General features: G+C 35.8%; 1 protein-coding gene across 3 annotated transcripts in view; it reads right to left on the bottom strand.

Annotated features, from left to right (window-relative positions):
- The window catches only part of IL7 (interleukin 7), a 58,498-nt gene that overhangs the window by 34,484 nt on the left and 3,509 nt on the right, over positions 1-20,505 (bottom strand). For all 3 annotated transcript variants that reach the window (XR_007135433.1, XM_047783699.1, XM_047783701.1), the window contains exon 2: positions 15,987-16,120. Coding sequence is in view for 2 of the 3 variants with exons in the window: in XM_047783699.1 (XP_047639655.1) it covers positions 15,987-16,120 (134 nt within the window). In the remaining variant the exon portion in view is untranslated. The remainder of the gene's footprint in view (positions 1-15,986; positions 16,121-20,505) is intronic.

Genomic DNA, 20,505 nt, shown 5'->3' with positions numbered 1-20,505 from the left:
GGATCCCACGTTGCTATGGCTCTGGCGTAGGACGGTGGCTACAGCTCTGATTGGACCCCTAGCCTGGGAACCTACATATGCCGCGGGAGCGGCCCAAAGAAAGAGCAAAAAGACAAAAAAATAAATAAATAAATAAAAATAAAAAAAATAAAAAGGACACTGGATTTGTAAAATTACATAATTATAAACTAGTCTTCTTTTATATTTAAATTAATTAATTATCGTACGTCTTTTAAAAAAACTAGACTTACTTTTAAAAACAGTTTTAGGTTTACAGACAAACTAGAAGAAAAAAGGACAATTCATGAATCATTACTGTTACGTTATTATTAACTTAAATTCAAAGTTTATACTAAGGTTCACTCATTGTGCTGTAAAGTTCTACGGGTTTTGACAAATGTATGTTATGTTTCCATCATGAAAATGTCATCCTGAATAGTTTCACTTCTCTAAAATTATCCTGCATGCCGCCTATTCATTCCTCTCTCCCCAGTCTCTGGGAACCACTGATCTCTTTACTGTCTCCACCATTTCGCCATTTCTAGAACGTCAGATAGTTGGAATCATACTGTATGTAGTTCTTTAAGACTGGATTCTTTGGTACAATATGCATTGAAGATACCTCCATGTCTTTCTGTAGTTTGATAGTTCGTTTCTTTTTATCACTGATTATATTCCACTGACTGAACATACCACATTTGTTCGTCTGTTTATCTGTTGAAGGACACCTTGGTCACCTCCACTTTTGGCAAATATGAATAAATAAACCTTCTATGAACATTAGCATGGTAGTTTTAATGTGGATATCAGTTTTCGGCTCATTTGGGTACATATCTAGAAGAGTGATTGCATAGTATGACTATGTTTAAATTTTTTTTCTGTCTTTTTAGGGCTGTACCCATGGCACGTGGAGGTTCCCAGGCTAAGGGTCCAATTGGAGCTACAGCTGCCGACCCAGGCCACAGACACAGCAACTCCAGATCTGAGCCGCATCTGCAAGGTACACCACAGCTCATGGCAACGCCAGATCCTAACCCACTAAGCAAAGCCAGGAATCAAACCCTCAACCTCATGGATCCTGGTCAGATTCGTTTCCGCTGCACCACAATGGGAACTCCTGACTGTTTAATTTTGTAAGAAACTGCCAAACTGCCTTCCATAATGGCTGCCTTCCACAATGGCTGTACTGTTTTAGAGCCCCCCCAACAATGGATGAGAATACCTACAGCTTCACATCCTTGCCAACATTTGGTGTGAGTGTTTTTTTATTCCATTCATTTAATAATTGTGTAGTTCCATCTCATCATTTTAATTTATAGTTCCCAATGATATATGATATTGAACATCACTTCATATACCTATTTTTTATGTGTACATCTTCTTTGGTGAGGTGTCAGTTTGCGTATTTTGCCCATTTTTTTCCTACTGAATTGGTTATTTTTTATCATTGAGTTTTAACAGTTGTTTGGATATTTACCTGATAAGTGTTTTGGAAATATTTTTTTTTCCCAAATCTGTGGCTTGTCTTTTCATTCTCTTCACTGTTTTTCTCAGAGCAGGGTTTTAATTTTCATGAAGTCAAATTTCAATTTTTTTCTTTCATGGGTTGTACTACTGGGTGCTGTACCTAAAAAGTTATCATCAGATCCAAGGTTACCTAGTCTTTTCTCTATACTATTTTCTATGAATTTCATAGTTTTGTGTTTTACATTTAGGTCTATGATCCATTTTGAGTCAATTTTTGATGTTCCATATACTTTGGAATCATGTTGTTCATATTTACAGAATAACTTACCTTATTTTGACTGGATAGGCAAAGAAGAGGAATTTGAAAAATCCTACAGAAATTCATTATAAACATTCTCAGCCAAGTAGGATTTGAGAAAAATTTATTTAATTACATTTGAGTTTAGGGCTCTGATACATGAATTTTGAAAACGACACAGACATTTAGTCCATAACAAATGAGGGTCATTCACATCAAGAAGGGTAACTTGACCTGTTTTCCTCATAGTCTATTGATTTAAACGGTAATAATATTGAAAAAATATCTTCACAGCAACATCTGGACTGGTGCATGAGCAAACAACTGGGTACCGCAGCCTGTCCAAATTGACTCATAAAGTTCACCATCACAATAATATTCCTTTATTATCCTTTTAATAGACATAGAATTAGTAATAGTGGCCTCTCATTTCTTACATTAGTAAGTTGTGCCTTCTTTCTTATTTTCTTGGTTGGACTTGCTAGAAAGTGGTTTACCAATTTTATTCATCTTTTCAAATAACTAGTTATTGGTTTCATTGATTTTTCTCCATTAATTTCTTGTTTTCAATTTCTTCTCTATTTTTTGTTAATTATTTTCCTCTCATCAATTTAAAGTAGTTTAATCTTTTCTATTTTTCTAATATGGAAAGTTCGATAGTTAACATATCTTCTTTCCTAATATATGCATTCAATGCTCTAAGCACTGCTTTTACTGTATTCCATGAATTTTGTTAATGTGTATTTTTTTCACTTAAATAAAAATATTTTAAATACTAAAAAAAATTTTTAAATATTTTAAAATTTCTCTTGAGGCTTTTTCTTTGTTCCATATGCTATGTAAAAGTGTGTTTTTTGGTCTGCAAATATTTGGGGATTTTTCCTTTATCTTCCTGTTACTGATTTCCAGTTTAATTACATTTCGGTTTGAGAGCGTAATTTGCATGATTTCTATTTAAAAAAAAATTGTTAAGGTGTATTTTAGGACTCAGAATGTGTTTAACCATAGTGAAAATTCCATGTCAACTTGCAAAAAATGTGTATTATGCTCTCGTTCAATGAAGATTTTACAATATCAATTAGATCCGGTTAATTTACAGTGCGTTTTAGTCTAATTACTAAAGACTAAGGTAGTGGAGGTCCATAGAGTGAATGACTTATAAGTGTTAAGGAGATATACTACTCAATAGGACTTGGTGATGGATGAGATGAAGGAGTCAGGATTGTTCCAGGCTTTCATGACTAAATGATTGGGCAAATGTTCTTCCCTAAGACAGAGAATGTAGAAGGAGGAACTGGCCAAAAGTGATGATAAATAGTCTTCCATTATGTACGGTGTGCCACAATACATCTGGGCAGAGATTTCTAATTGGTATTTGCATAGTTCTAAAGATCATGGAAGGGATACAGACCTGAGGGTATTTGAGAGCTGTTTATGTCAAAACAGAAGTTAAATCTGTAAGGGCCCCTAGAATAGAGGCAGAGACAGAGTTAAAGATACTGGCAATTGTGAAAGCCAATCTATTCATCATGAGATTTCATAATTTAATAACTTTAAGGACAGCAAGCTCTTTGTATGCCTGCAATTAGACTGAGTCATTCCTAGAAAGTATTTGGCCATCTCTGGCAGCCTTTATATTTTTAACCAGATTGTTCTGGTGACTAAGAGCTACATCATTCAATAATAATGAGCCATATTTAAGCAAAACTTTTTTTGTATAGATAAAACAATATTGTATAACATCTAAAATTGCTTTTTATTAGATATCAGGAAAACACCTTACATCTTATTTATAACAAATTTCCAAAGAGATATTCAAGAAAAATGACTTCCTAGCCTATGTGAATTTCTGGTTTTCCATTAATTTCTGGTGTTGATTTATAATTCATGAGTTATTTATTATATATTATTGCAATTCCTATAATTATTCATATGAAAAACTACATGTACAATGCTGAGCATTCTGTGGGATACAAAGATGAATCAAACATAAATTGTCCTTAAGATAAATATAGACTTGTATGGGGAAATAAGACATCACCTTAGGTAAGCATACAAGGAGTACAGACTTAAGAATCACAATTTTAAAATGGAATTAAGAGAAAAATTCCACTTATTATAACCCTAACCCTCTCCCTCCTTCTCTCCCTCTCCCTCCCTCTCCCTCTCTCCCTCCCTCCCTCACAAAATAAATTCAAAGCTTACAGCATGAAAACTACTAAACATTGTTGAAAGAAATTCAAGAAGATCTAAATAAGTGGAGAAACATCTCATACTCATGGACAAGAAGTACTGGCATGCAATACCCTTCAAACTGATCTATAGGTGCAACAAAATCCCTTGAAGACTCCCAACTGACTTCTTTCTAGAAATCACCAAGGCAATTCTAAAATTCATATGGAATTGCAAGGGACTGAAATAGCCAAACAATCTTGAATGAGAATCAATCAGAAGGTCTTACACTTTCTGCTTTCAGAACTTACTGCAAAGCAATGGTGATAAAGATAGTGTGGAACTGGAACAGGATAAATAAATATATAAATGGAATAGAATGAAAGAGCTGGAAATAAACCCATACATCTATGGTCAACTGATTTTTGACAAGGGTGTGAGCACTATTCAACAGGGTGAAGAATAGTCTTTTCTTGTCCAAATATGTTTTATTTATTGCTTTATAAAATAATTATTTTTGAATATATTTCACTCCAGTCCTTGATTATATATCCACTGGAGTCAGAATTTAGAAGTCTAATGTTTGACACTGAGCATTCCACATAGGAGAGGATTAATAAATATTTATAAAAGGAGGAAAATAATCAATTTCTGGCCAGTAATGAAAGAAGAGAGGAAGGGAAAGAAGAAATAAATAGGCTCTTTCCCTTGTTTCAAAAAATTTTAGCACTATGATAAACTCTAGAGATAATTCAGTTTTCACATTTCATAAGGGATTGAAAAGTACCAAACAGGTTAAATGAGGTATCTAAGATCAAAGTGCTTGCTAATAACAAAGCCAGGTCTTCTGATCCTTCATTCAGTGTCCCTTACACTGAACTGAAATGCTGTTTCACTCAAAAGCAATCTAATCAAGGCTATCAATGAAAAAATATTTTTCCATGCTGCAGAACATTGGTTTACTTATCCTTAAAATAGATGCTCAATCATGGATTCAAAAATGAAATGGATGACTTTAAAATAATGGCTAATTGAATTTACAGCCTAGTTTTTGCTTCCACATTATTTCTACTTTGTTACTGTGGTTGAGATAAAAACTGAAAAACAAATGAAACTCATAGGAGCTAATATCCACAGAGTGTATTTTGTGGCACTGCAGACCTGACGCAATAGAATTTATGTATTAGCTGAAATCAGGGTGCTATTTTAATTTTTCATTTAAGTTTATGACTTCTTTCCTTATGAGTCAGGGACATACATGGAGTTATCCAGTGGAATTCCCAGATCATCACAAGTCCTCAAAAATATGAGTCTGGGAGAAGGGCCCAGCAATTTGTGTTTTAATAAGCCTATCAGTTCATCTGAAGTACCCTAAAGTTATGAATCATCACCATGTTCCATGCCTATCTACAATTTTCATCTAAATTTAAATAAAAAAATTAAAAAAATAAATTTCTGAAGTGGTTTCCCACTGTCTCTTTGCTTTCCATCCTACTCCACAAATTATCCATATGATTGCCAGAAAATGGTTATAAGATTAAAATATGATGGTGTTATCTCATTCTTCCTTCATTCACCAACTATTTATTGAGACTTCTAGCCCTTCAGGGTACAGTAGTAAACACAAAGGACAAAGATTTCTATTCTTATGGGGCATATATTCAGTGTTTCTTTTTTTTCCCATCCAAAATCCTCAGTGACTTCCTGTTTAGAAAAAAATGTCCAAACTCCTTTATGTGATGGGTACAGCATTCAGTGGTTCAGACTTCCTCTGAAGATTTGGTTCTCATTTTGCCTCTTACGACCCTACCACACCATGCCAGTTGGTTTCTTATTTACTTTCCTTTGCAAGATGATCTATCCCTTCCCCAGGGGATCCTCTCAACCCTGTTTTACTCTTTTTTGGCAAAACCTACATGTATTTTAAGATTCAAAAATCATGTGAGACCAAAACTCACACAAAAAGAAAGGTATGATCTAAATAGAACTATATCTATTGAATGAATAAAATCTATAATTAATAACCTCTCCAAACAGAAAGCACCAGGTCCAGATGGGTTCACTGGTAAATTCTAACATACATTTAAGCTAGAAATTATAAAAATTCTCCATAATTTCTTTCAGAGAGTATAAATAGAGGGAAATTTCCTAATTCATTCTATAATACAATCATTATGATACCAGAACCAGATAAAGACATTGTAAGAAAAAAAAAATACAAATGAGTCTTTCTCATGAACATAGATGTAAAAATCCTCAGTAACATATTAGCATATCAAAACCAAAAAAATACAAAAAGGGTTGTACACCACAACCAAGTGGGAATTATTCTAAATATGCAAGCCTAATTCAACATTGGCAAATCAATTAATGTAACTCTCTACATCAAAAGAGTTTAAAAAAAGTCACATGATTTTAGCATTTGACAAAATATAACACCTATTCATGAAATAAAAAAAAACCTCTCAACAAATTAGGAAAAGAACAAACTTTGTCAACTTAATAAAAGATCATGCAAAAAACCTATAGCTAATGTATTACTTAATGGTGAGGAACTTGAAGTTTTCCCATTAAGATCACGAAGAAGATAAGGATATCCCTTTACACTACTCCTTTTCAACACTGTACTAGAAGTACTTGCTAATGCAATAAGGCAAGAACAGGAAATAAAAGGAATACAGACTGGGAAAGAATACATAAAACTGGAAAAAGCAAAGCAAGGGAGACATTATAAAGATCAGTGGTTGCTAGAGGTTGAGGGGAGTAGAAAGAGAAACAGGCATAGAATAAAGGATTTTTAGAGAAGTGAAAATACTCTGTATGATAATATGATTATATGTCATTATACTTTCTCCAAATTCATAGACTATACTACACAAGAGTGAGGCCTAAGAGAAACTGTGGACTTTGAGTAATTTTGATGCGTCAATGTAGGTGCATCCTTCATTAAAAAAAAATGTACCTTTTCAGTGAGTAATGTTAATAGTGGGGAGGCTCTGCATGAGTGGAGGCATGGAATATATAAGAAATATATACATTTCTCTCAATTCTGTTGTAAATATAAGACTGCTCTAAAAAGTACCTTTAAAAAAGTCAAGAGAGAAAAAAAAGAATCATGTTTGCTATGAAGACTTAACTGACTTCTCTCCTTAAAAAGGGAAATGAAAACTCCCACTTTGGTGCTCACAAGGTACCCTATTTTATATGTAATTCCATTTTACACACGTTAATAGGTAAAATAAAATCTGTATACCAAGAAAAACAAGATAAAAAGGTAAATGATAAACTGGAAAATGTTTCAACAAATATGATAGTTATAAAATTTTTATACTTAATATGTAATGAGCTCCTATCAAATAATGGGAATTTCAATAAAAGCCAATAGACAAATGGCAAAGAATATTGAGGGATACAAAGGAGAATATATCCTTAAGCTGTTCACAGCACTACCACTGTCATTGCTCTGTCCACAGCACTGACTTGGCCATGCTTAGTGGTGTGTGGAGTTATGTGGATTGCACAGAGGCATTGTGTTGCAAAAGTTTTGTACTGCATTTAATTTCTAAAGCATTTTAACAATAGAATCCCTAAAAATGTAGACAATTAACAGAATAAATATCAATAATTGACCTAATAGAAATGATGAGGATTCAGAAGAGCCAAAACAGTGTTAAAAAAGGATCATAGTTGGAAGACTCACACTTCCAACTTACAAAGACTAACTATGGAGCTACTATGATAAACACTGTATAATAGCAACATAAGAACAGATATATAGACAATGGAATGGAACTGAAAATCTAGAAATATGCCCATACATTTTGGTACAACAGATTTCGAATAATTGTTTGAAGACAATTCAATGGGGAAAAGTCTTTTCAAAAAAAATACGTGGGGGAGCTCCCGTCGTGGCGCAGTGGTTAACGAATCCGACTAGGAACCATGAGGTTGTGGGTTCGGTCCCTTCCCTTGCTCAGTGGGTTAACGATCCGGCGTTGCCGTGAGCTGTGGTGTAGGTTGCAGACGTGGCTTGGATCCTGCATTGCTGTGGCTCTGGCGTAGGCCGGTGGCTACAGCTCCGATTTGACCCCTAGCCTGGGAACCTCCATATGCCGCGGGAGTGGCCCAAAGAAATAGCAAAAAGACAAAAAAAAAAAAAATACGTGGGTAAACTAGAAATGAATGAGACAACCCACAGAATGGGAGAAAATATTTGCAAATGAATCTACTGACAAAGAATTAACCTCCAAAATTTATAAACACCTCCTACAGTTCCATACCAAAAAAACAAACAACTTCGGTCAAAAAATGGACAGTCGATCTAAACAGACAGTTCCCCAAAGAAGACATACAGATGGCCAAAAAACACATGAAAAGATGTTCAACATCACTCATCATTAGAGAAATCCAAATCAAAGCCACCATGAGGTATCACCTTACACCAGCCATTAGAATGGCCATCATCAAAAAGTCTATAAACAATAAGTGCTGGAGAGGGTGTGGAGAAAAGGGAACCCTATTACACTGTTGGTGGGAATGTAAATTGGTACAACCACTGTGGAAAACAGTATGGAGATTCCGCAGAAAACTAAAAATAGAACTACCATTTGATCCAGCAATCCCACTCCTGGGCATCTATCCAGACAAAACCAGGACTTGAAAAGACACACGTACTCCAATGTTCATTGAAGTACTATATACAATAGCCAAGACATGGAAACAATCTAAATGTCCATTGACAGAGGAGTGGATAAAGAAGTCATGGTACATATACACAACTGAATACTACTCAGCCATTAAAAGGAAAGAAATAACGGCATTTGCAGCAACATGGATGGACCTAGAAATTCTCATGCTAAGTGAAGTCAGTCAGACAATGAGACACCAACATCCAGTGCTGTCACTGACATGTGGAATCTGAAAAAAGGACACAATGAACTTCTTTGCAGGATAGATATTGACTCACAGACTTTGAAAAACTTATGGTTTCCAAATGAGACAGGTTGGGGGAAGGGGGAATGCACTGAGGGTTTGGGATGGAAATGCTGTAAAATTTAGTTGTGATTAGTGTTGTCCAACTATAAACGTTATAAAAATCATTAAGTAATAAAAAAACCTAGAAACGAAACTGAATTTCTACCTCATATCATATGCAAAAATTAACTAAAAACAGATCAAAGACCTAAGCGTGAACCAAAACTATACCACTCTTATAAAAAATAAAGGGGTGTATCTCTGTTACCTTAGATTAGGCAATAGTTTCTTAGATAGGACACCATAAGCATTACCAAAAAAATAAAAAAGAAAGAATAAAAAATTGGACTTCATCAAAATAAACTTTTGTGCTTCAATGGACACTGTAAAAAAAAAGTTGAAAAGACAATCCACAGGATAGGAGAAGATATTTGCAAACTGCACATCTGATAAAGGCCTGGTATCCAGAACATATAAAAAACTCTCAAAATCGAACAATAAAAAGACAACTCAACTTAAAAATGAGCAAGAATTTGAAAAAAATTCTTCAAAAAAGCTATACATTGGACAATTAGAGTAGTCACTATTGAAAAGATGCTTGACATCATAAGTCATCAGGAAAATGTAAACCAAAGGAGCAGTGAGATACTACTTGACACCCACTAGGATGACTAGAGTAAAACTTATCAGACAAGTTTTGGTGAGGATATAAAGACACTAGAACCCTTATACACTGTGCTGTAAGGGTAAAATGGTGCAGTCACTTTGGACATAGTTCGGGATTTCCTCAAAAGTTAAACATAAAGTTACCACATGACCCAATAATTCCACTCATAGGTGTATATTGAAGAGAATTGCATGGAAACCTGTACAACCAATATTTAAAGAAACATTACTCATAATAGCCAAAGAGTAGAAACAACTCAAATGTCCATCAACTGATGAGTAGATAAACACAATATAGTATATCCATTCAATAGACTATTGATCTATAAGAAATGAAGTACAGATTCATGCTACAATATGGATGAATCTTGAGAACTTTATGGTAAGTGAAAGAAGTCTAGTACAAGTGGCTCCACATTGCATGACCAGAAAAGGCATATCCATAGAAACATAAAGTAAATTAGTGGCTACCAGGGACTGGGTATGAAGAATGGAAAGTAATTACTAAATTATTTCACTATTTGAGGTGATGAAAGTGAAGATAGTGGTGATGCTTCTGCAACTTGTGAATATACTTAAAGTCACTAGCTTGTACACTTTAAAAGGTACATTGGATTTTTTTGTGTGTACATGTATAATTGAATCACTTTGTTGTACAGCAGAAAGTATCACAACATTGCAAGTCAACTCTACTTCGATAAACCTTAAAAAATGAAAAAAATATATATTGAAATTTATCTCAGTGCAAAATTAACATAAATGTGAGTAATTGCTAAAAGAAACAACCAGTGTGCCTAGCAATCAAAGAAATGTAAATCAAAAGGCTGTTTTTCCATTGCTTTAGTAGATATTACCAAAAATAAAAATACTCAATGTTGACAAGAATAATGATCTCATACATGACTGTAAGAACTGTAAATTGATGGGTCTTTTCTGGAAAATAATGTGGTAATACATATTGAGAAACTCAAAGTGCTGATTCTATTCAGCTTAGTCATCTGAGTTCTAGGAATCTGCATTCCTTGTTTAGCAGACCACATGGAAAAAGGGTCCTTGTTATTTTTTATGAACCTCCTGTTGCTCTGAGGTAGGTAGAAAAATGAATCTCCCCCTTACCATGGGCCCTATCTGGATTCTTTGTAATAGTTCCCATCATTTCTATTTTCTTCCTTCTACAACTCAATTCCACCTTGTTGATCTGCTCTGGATGACTTTAACAGAATTGGAAACATCTGTTCAGCTCCCCATCATCTTTTCCTACAAGTCAACGAGTCCAGCCACCATCCTAGTAGTCCTGATACCCTTCTTTCATGAGGTTAGCATCACAACTCTGTCACATGTTCTTCTTCAAAGCAAAGAAAGAAAGAAAAAAAACAAAACAAAACAAAAACAGGGCTATCACCTGCTTTTCCTCATAATATTGAGGGCTTTTTTCTGGAGCCAGAATGCTTTGGGTCTGAATTCCAGTTTTACTTAACTATGTGATCCAAGTCTTAATTTTCTCATTACATGGAGTTATCAGAGGGATTACATAACTAATACATGGAAAGTAATCAAAGCTGGGCTGGCACACAGCCTGAATTTGTGTGAGTTATTATTATCATCATCTAATAGAAATAGTGTGAAGTTCAAATAAGATAATGTGTATGGAACAGTTTTGTAATGTATTGCTATTACTATTTTTTTATTACAGGGACATGTGTATCCCTCATCCTGACAGATTATAGAAGAACAAAGACTACCTTATTTTTTAATGGCTCACACTGCACATAGAAAGTGCTCAAAATCTGTACTATAGTTCAATGTTACTTTGTGATAAAATCACTACTGATTTTCGTTTATGTCTAAACATCATCACATCAAGACCACTCATGGAAGCTCCTGTTGTGGCTCAGTGGTAATGAGCCCGAACAGTATCCCTGAGGACTCAGGTTTGATCCCTGGCCTCACTTAGTGGGTTAAGGATCCAGCATTGCCCTGAGCTGTAGTGTAGGGCCCAGATGCCGTTTGGATCCCATGTTGCTGTGGCTGTGGCCTAGGCTGGCAGCTACAGCTCTGATTTGACTCCTGGCCTGCGAACTTCCATATGCTGCAGTGTGGGCCTAAAAAGAAAAAAGCACTCACAATCTTGCTCTAACAGATACATCTACTTGTGTCTTCCACTATGTCAGCAGTCTTTTCAAAGTGGAGTCCACAATGGATAATCCATTGCAAGTTTGGGAGAAAAATTTTTTGAAACTCCATCTATAGTTTTTTTCTCATCTTTTGTCCATTTTCATTGTTTGGTTATTATCACAATGTAATAATGTAGGCAAAATTACCACGAAAATGCTATAACATGCAAATAAATGCTAAATACCTATTGGAAGTGCAGGCTCACAAGAAGGGTGTACTGTCTAAGAAGTCTGGATCTCAGTTTACTATCCCACATGATAGTTTCTCTCCTAGTATCAAGCTGTTTTACTCAATGCCTCCTAGAATACAGTTTGTTATTTCTTTGTTTCCAAATCTGACTCACAACCAGTCTGTTTGAAACAAGAGTATGGCAGCCACTCCTTTTCAAGCTGCAACTTGAATTCTTCAGACTAAGACTTAACCATCACCAAATATAAGCTTCTTAGAAGAAGCAGTATATGTCTATATCCAGTCAATCCTTGCTTCTGCTCCCACCCCCACTGCCCCAGCACACAGAAGGATGTTCGATAATAACTAGCCCATAACAGACTCCACATAAGTGTTTGCTGAATGAATAAACTGACACAGAGATTGCTACAGGAAGGCAGGAGAGTGTGCTGGTTAATAGCAGAGCCTCAGATCCTGGCTCTGCCAATTAACTGGGTCCACCCTGGGCCTCAGAATTTTCCTCAGTGAAATGAAGGTGATAAGAACACCTCTCACAGGGGCTAAATTTGTTAGAGTTAAATTTGTTAACACCTGGAAGATATGCAATCAGTTATAACAATCAGTTCCTAAATGCTAGTAGTATTAATGGTCTTTCTGAGATGAAACACTGTAATGCCTGTAAAATATCTTGTACATGCTGATTGATAAGAATGATTCTTTGTGACTTTTCCTTCCTCTTCCCTCAAATTTATCCTTTCATATTTATAGAACTCTCGAGATGATTATGGCATTATTCACTTGGATTAATTCATTCACAGACTCTTTCATGTCCTGTGAAATAATCTTCTCATGGAGAATAGCCATGTTTTGCTTTGTTTCAATATTACCATTGTTGCTTTTTGTTATTCTTTTCTTTTTTTTTGTCTTTTTAGGGCCACAGCATATGGAGGTTCCAGGCTATGGGTTGAATTGGAGCTGCAGCTGCCAGCCTATGCCACAGCCACAGCAACTTGGGATCTGAGCTGTATCTGCATCCTACACTACAGGTCACAGCAACGCTGGATACTTAACTTACTGAGTGGGGCCAGGGATTGAACCTCGTCCTCATGGATACTAGTTGGGTTCATTCCTAGCTCACTAGGCCACAGTGGGAACTCGCTGCTGTTATTCTTGTTGCTGCTATGTATTTTAAAGAGATAGGCTACTCTATATTTCAAAAAAAAATTGTGGTATGAATCTGGTGGATGAAACGCTCCTTCTTTTGACTTGCCCATATCATCTCCTTTTTTTGGGGGGGGGTTTTATGCAATATAGTTATTTAGAAATGTTGTAGAACTAATAATTGTTAATTCCTTATTCATGATAAAATTAAATAAAAAGCATTATTTTGACTCAAAAAGATTAATTTAGTAGCATCACTTAATGCAGAAAACATCAAAAAATCATGAAATGTAAAATGGGGCAATTACCCTTTATTGTGCACTTTTTTTTAATCAGTAAGCAAAATCAGCAGTTCTGTATGGTACAATATTCAATACCATCTGGAGTTTCGAGAGGTATGATACTGAATTTCCCAAGATGTCATGTTGCTTGAGTATAAGTATGTAGAGAAGAAAGTAGAGTGAGAGGAGGGGAAAGGTTAGACAATTTCTCCCAACTTATAAATAATTGAGAGTTTTTCTTTGCCATTCAGGGCTTCCAATACTGATTACTGTCAAATCAACACATCCTGTTATATTAATGCAGCTCTCAAACTGTAAAAAATTAATTTTTTGTGGATCACACAATTGTCAATGTAGAAAATCTCAAAGAAGCAACAACAATGACACCACCTCTTGGGACTAAGAAGCAATTACAGCAAGGTTGTGGAATACAAGGTTAATATATAAAAAAGTCAGTTGTCCTCCTATACACCTGCAATGAATAACTGGAATTTGAAATTCAAAACACAGCATGATTTACAAGAGCACTAAAAATATGAAATACTTATGTACAGCTCTAACAAAATATGACCAAGATCAGTATGAGGAACAGTACAAAATTCCATGAAATAAATTCTAAAAATCGAAACAAACAGAAAGATATTCCATGATCATGAATAATAAGGTTCAATATTGTTAATATGTCAGTTAAGATGTAAGTTACGATATGGCACCAAAGATATACAGATGGCAGTAAGTATATGAAAAGATTCTCCACATCATATGACACCAGAGAATTGCTAATTAAAACTAAATGAAATACCACAACGTACCTATTAGAATGGCTAAAACTTAAAACAGTGACAACACCAAATGATGAAGTTGTGAAGCATCAGGAGCTCCCATCCATCACTAGTGAGAATGCAAAATGGTACAGTCACTTAGGAAGACATTATGGGAGCTTAATATAAAGCTAAACAGTCTCTCCATATATTCCACCACTAGTTTAATACAAAAAGCTAGGTATTTATCCAAATAAGTTGAAAATGTATGTCCATATGAAACCCTGAACATGAATGTTCATAGAAACTTTATTCATAATTGTCAAAACTGGGAAGTAACCAAGACATAACCTTCAATCAATGAGTGGAGAAACTGTAGTACATCCATTCGATGGAATTTTATTCAACAATAAAAAGAGAGCTACACAACGTCATGGAAGAGCCTTAAGTGCACATTGCTAAGTGAAAGGATCCAGTCTAAAAACGCTACTGAAGTAGCTTCTGTACTGAATGACTCCAACTATATGACATTCTAGAAAGGCTAACCACAGAGACTATAAACAGATCACTGGTTGCCATGGACTCAAGGGGAGGGAGGAAGGGATGAGTCAGTGTAGCACAGGAGATTGTTAAGGGCAGTAAAACCATTCTGTGCTATACTGTAATGGTGGCTACAGGGCACTTTGCATTGGTCAAAACTCACAGAACTGTGTAACACCCTAGGAGTTCCTGTCATAGCGCAGTGGAAACAAAGCCAACCAGGGAACATGAGGTTGCCGGTTCGATCCCTGGCTCAGTGGGTTAAGGATCTGGCATTGCCGTGAGCAGTGGTAGAGGTCACAGATGTGGCTTGGATCCTGCGTTTCTGTGGCTGTGGTGTAGGCCAGCAGCTGAAGCTCTGATTTGACCCCTAGCCTGGGAACCACCATATGCCATGAGCGCGGCCATAAAATCATCAATCTTAACTAATATACCACATGAATGCAAAGCAATAATAGGGAAATTGTGTAGAGGAAGAGTGGGTATAAGGGAATTCTCTACTCCCTCTTCAACTTTTCCGTAAACCTAAAACTACTCTAAAGAATAATATCTATTATCAAAAATATGCATAGTAAGGAAAAAAATAACTCATAAAATAGCATATATATAAACATGTATAAAATACATAATATATATTCATGTATAACAATAAATAAAATAACTATACATCTCTTTTCAGGATAATTTTTAAACATTATATTCTGCTATTTTCCCTCTCCTAATATAATGCTTTTACAGGGTCTGTCAATGGGAGGTGAGGGAATGCAGTTATGCTAAATTACATTCACAAAAAATTTGATAGTGAAGGAAACTAGGATTCAGGAGGACCGTTGTGGGGGTCTGAAGGGCTATGAAAGAATTATTTTTTAAGGATATAATGCTGTCAACTCTAAAAATATATTGCTAGCAGCCCACTCCTTTTTATTCTTTGGCTATTTCACTTTAGTTCAAGGAATAAACATACTTGAATATAAAACTGCATATTAAGAGTAGACATCAAATTTTCCCAATGAGTTAAAATGTGAGGAAAACAGGGAGTTCCCATCATGGCTCAGTGGTTAACGAATCCAACTAGGAACCATGAGGTTGCGGGTTCAATCCCTGGCCTTGCTCAGTGGGTTAAGGATCCGGCGTTGCCGTGAGCTGTGGTGTAGGTTGCAGACGCAGCTGGGATCCCGCGTTGCTGTGGCTCTGGTGTAGGCCGGCAACTACTGCTCTGATTAGACCCCTAGCCTGGGAACCTCGGTATGCTGCGGGAGCAGCCCAAGAAATGGCAAAAAGACAAAAAAATAAAAATAAAATGTGAGGAAAACGAACACATACCAAGTCATCGATGCTGACCATTAGAACATTCTGATACACTCCGCCGTCTTTACCTTCAATATCACAATCAGATGATGCTACTGGCAACAGAACAAGGATCAGGGGAGGAATTCCGAAGATATACCTAAAAGAAACTAAATTCAACAGGAAGTAAGAATAAGCTCAATGTCCTAAGTCATGTTATATCATTTGCTGGTGGTGTTTCAATTGGCCTGAGCACTTATTTCCAATAATAATAACAAAGCATTTAAAAATGCATCTCGATTTTTGGATAGTGTGGGAAGAACTCTAAAGTTCAATATTATGCAACAAAGTAGCACAGTATTTTAGAGTTTAGGTCTCTTTTGGTTTTTATTTAGAAATTGATCTTTGGGAAAGTGCAAAACAGATGGGATGACAGTAGAGTCTCTTTGCTTCATCAACAGAAAAACATGTTAACTACAGGTAAAAAAGCTATAAAATTTTGAAATTATATGGTCTATGGCATGTGATTGTATATTTATGTAAAACTGGATGGTTGTTCAAGTGTCCAGCTGCTTCCTAGAGGCACCATTGCAGGAAGTTTATTTCCATACTGCATGGTGGTTGTATTCTTTCTTTCTTTCTTTCTTTCTTTCTTTCTTTCTTTCTTTTTTTTAATCTTTTGTCCTTATAGGGCCGCACCAGCGGCATAAGGACGTTCCCAGGCTAGGGGTCTAATTGGAGCTGTTGCTCCGGCCTATGCCAGAGCCACAGCAACGCCAGATCTGAGCCACGTTTGCGACCTACACCACAGCTCATGGCAACGCCAGATCCTTAACCCACTGAGCAAGGCCAGGGATCAAACCTGCAACCTCATGGTTCCTAGTCGGATTCGTTTCTGCTGTGCCACGATGGGAACTCCTGTATTCTTTCTTTTTAATGAGTCACCTTAAAGGGCTTACCTTTACCAGAACTGTGCCAAAGTTGATATTTATATTAGCAGAATTTTTATCTTTTTAGTAATTTCATGTGCCCAGAAAATCATATTGTCTTCAAACTCAGCTCTTGACATGTTAGAAAAACCCAACAAATAAATTCATACCCTGTTAACAAGTAATTTTCATCTATTTTTAAATATGTCTTCCTGATTAGGGGCCATTGTTAATCAAAAGGAATGAAATTATGAGTGGCATCATTCTGGGCAGTAGTAACACACTGATAGAAAGCCAGTAATTAATTCCCTGAGACATCGAAGTCTGGTTATATAGGGATTTCCTCATAAAACTACCAGAGTTTCTTGTTTGCATCTTTCTGTTAAACTCTTGAGTTATGTTGACAATATATTTCCTGTGAATTTCCCAATTAATTTTAACTATACTTGTTGAGTACATTTCGCACATAAGCCTCCTCTTACGATTATAAACAATACTCCCTAGAACCTGAGGAAATAATATTGTGACAACCTGAAGACTGTTAAATATATCATAAATTTTCCAATAGCATTGTCATTTATTTCAGCATTATCTATCACATAAAATTGAGTAGCACTCTCCAATAAATTATGCGCTCTTAGTGATCCATATTATTATAGTAGAAAATGTAGGCTGGGTAACAGATATGGGAACAACATGAATTCCATATTTCATCTGCAAGTGCCACTGACACTTGACAAGATAAGAGAAATAAAGCGAGATGCAGAATCTGTTCACAGTTTGGCCACTAAGTGTCTATACGCATGATGAGCAAGAATTCACTTAGAAGATTAAAAACGATGATGATGCTAGTTACCTTTAATTGAGTACCTACTATGTACCAGGCACTATTCTGTGCCTTATACTTACTATTGTTAAGGATCAAAAGGGTCCTGCCTACTAAGCTTTTTGTAAAAACAAAATAGTATGTGCCAGGTCTGGATTCTACTCTGAGCTTGCTGCTTCACCAGGATTTGATCATAAATGGCCATGATCTTATTATCACATTGGTCTTCTGAATGAAAATCACTTCTATGCACTATTATAGAACTCTTTTTCTCTTTCTTCTATTACTATCCCTTCATCACAAAGATTCTCAAACAATGATCAATTGCTAATTATTTACTGGGTCCTAACTTCATAATCAGGTTTGTATAGATTACACAGAGTCAAACCTTTTCTCTTATCTGTTATTTTACAGATGTCTGGCAGGTACACTTTGAGAAGAATAGAGTGTAAGGAAAAGCATACAGTGTATAACTTGAAATTAGCTTCAAAGGAAATACAACAAAATGGTTAAACATTAGAATAAAAAAAGAGACATTTTTGCCATTATACATAAATGTCATTTCAAAGGTCCACATTTTATGTTTTAATAAAGGAGATTGTTTTATTTTCTATGAACACTAGTTGTGTCCTCTTCACTACAATTTTTTTTTTCCTTTTTTTTTGTCTTTTTGTCTTTTTCTAGGGCCGCAACTGGGGTACCTGGAGATACCCAGGCTAGAGGTCTAATCGGAGCTGTAGCCGCCGGCCTACACCAGAGCCACAGCAACGCGGGATCCGAGCCACATCTGCAGCCTACACCACAGCTCATGGCAACGTCCGCTCCTTAACCCACTGAGCAAGGCCAGGGATTGAACCCACAACCTCATGGTTCCTAGTCGGATTTATTAACCACTGAGCCACCACGGGAACTCCCTCTTCACTACAATTTTCAATATTTAGTGCTCCCAGAATTCACAATGACCTATTCATTCATTGATGTCATTTTAACAATGCTTTCAAATGATAGCTTGATGGAAATTTCAGTCTTTGTGTAATTACAACTAGCGTTTCAATTTTAAAATATTATTTGCTTTTACCTATAAAGAGTGTCTTTGGTTGCCGTCATTGTTGTTAAATCACTCAGTTCCAGATATACTAGGGTGATGCAAAACACGGAGGAGACTTGAGGCTTTTGTCTTGGTGTGACTGAGTGAATGACAGAGTATCTTAAAAGTGTCACCTATTTTGTAAAACGAAAATTTTAGACTAATCTCTTAATGTCCCTTTCAATCCTTAAGCACCTTAATTCTGAATCTATTTCCCTTCCTTTCATCCTTCCTTCCTCTTTTTACAGCCACATCTGCATCATATGGAAGTTCCCAAGCTAGGGACTGAATCAGAGCTGCAGCTGAGGGCCTATACCGCGGACACAGCAACAGCAGATCTCAGCCACATCTGCGAACTACGCCACAGCTTGAGGCAACTCTGGTTCCTTGATCCACTGAGTGAGGCCAGGGATCGAATCCGCATCCTCACAGAGACTATGTTGGGTTCTTAACCCACCAAGCCACAATGGGAGTTCCATGACCACAGTAACACTTTTGATCTTAGATTGTGCGATGGACAATGTTGCAAACACACTCTGAATTTTGAACTCACACTTCATAGGTTTCCAGCTATCTCATTAATAGCTTGCAGTTTGGTCGGAGAGTGAAGCCTTTTTTCCACACCATAATGAAGGTAGTATTAACACTGCCTAGTTTGGGTATGCTTTTAACTCTGTTCTCATAATAGGAAAGGATTTTGCTTTTATTTTTGCTTAGTTTTAGATTATGTGTAGATACCCATCTCAACCCCCACCCTGAACTTTCCTTTAGGTTACAAAAAAGACAAACCATAAGAAATAATGCAAGGCAAGCTTGGACTTGTGGAATTTTCTTAGGATTCCCTAAAGGGATTGAAATTGGAGAATTTGTTTTCAATAGGGAATTTGGTTAAACCAGAATGATGGCTGTCTAAAAAATTCTTGTTGGTTTTTAATTTAAGCCAAATAATACATTCAATCCTGGATGCTTAAGTTATGGGGTCAAAGTGAACATAAACAAATTAGTTTTCACAGTCCTTTAAATTTAATCTTTCATTAGTCTTTAAGATCAATCAGTGTTTATTGACTATAATAAACATTACACAGTCCTATTTTCACTGGGATTTAAAAAAAGGTCAAAAGACATTCAGAATGAAATGAAAGACATATATGAACATACAAGATTTGGCTTTAATATAAACAATTAGCACAAGTGAGTGAATAAAGAAAAAAGTTAATAAACAGTAGGAAATAACCATATTATGTGGAAATCAGCTTTTTAAGGTTATAAAAATGAATTTGATTATGCTCACATAAAGATCTAATATCTGTCACAAATACATTAAGATTGAGTTATAAATTCAATCCACAAGTCTCGTGATAAGCATTTTGGAGGCCATCCTATAATACTGCATAAAATACTACATTTACTCTCATAACCATTTCATGAGGTAAGCATTACCAATTATTAAAATTTTTGCAGGTGGAGAATTTGGGGCCCAAATTCTTTCCCATAGAAAATGTGTCTCATAAGAGGCAGGATTTAAATCCAAGTTTATCAAGTTGAAGAAACTTTTAGCTTTTAGCTTTTAGCCATTGAGCTGTACTGCTTCCTACAAAAATAACTGCACAAATGTAGTCAAGAGAAAGGTACAAAAATCCATCTTCCAGCACATGAATCTTACTAATGCACTTCCTTGGTCAAGCTCTGAAACACTGCATCACATATTCTTAC

The sequence above is a fragment of the Phacochoerus africanus genome, chromosome 6 (assembly GCF_016906955.1).
Source record: "Phacochoerus africanus isolate WHEZ1 chromosome 6, ROS_Pafr_v1, whole genome shotgun sequence".
NCBI lineage: Eukaryota > Metazoa > Chordata > Mammalia > Artiodactyla > Suidae > Phacochoerus > Phacochoerus africanus.
This window is presented reverse-complemented; position numbering and strand designations above follow the sequence as displayed.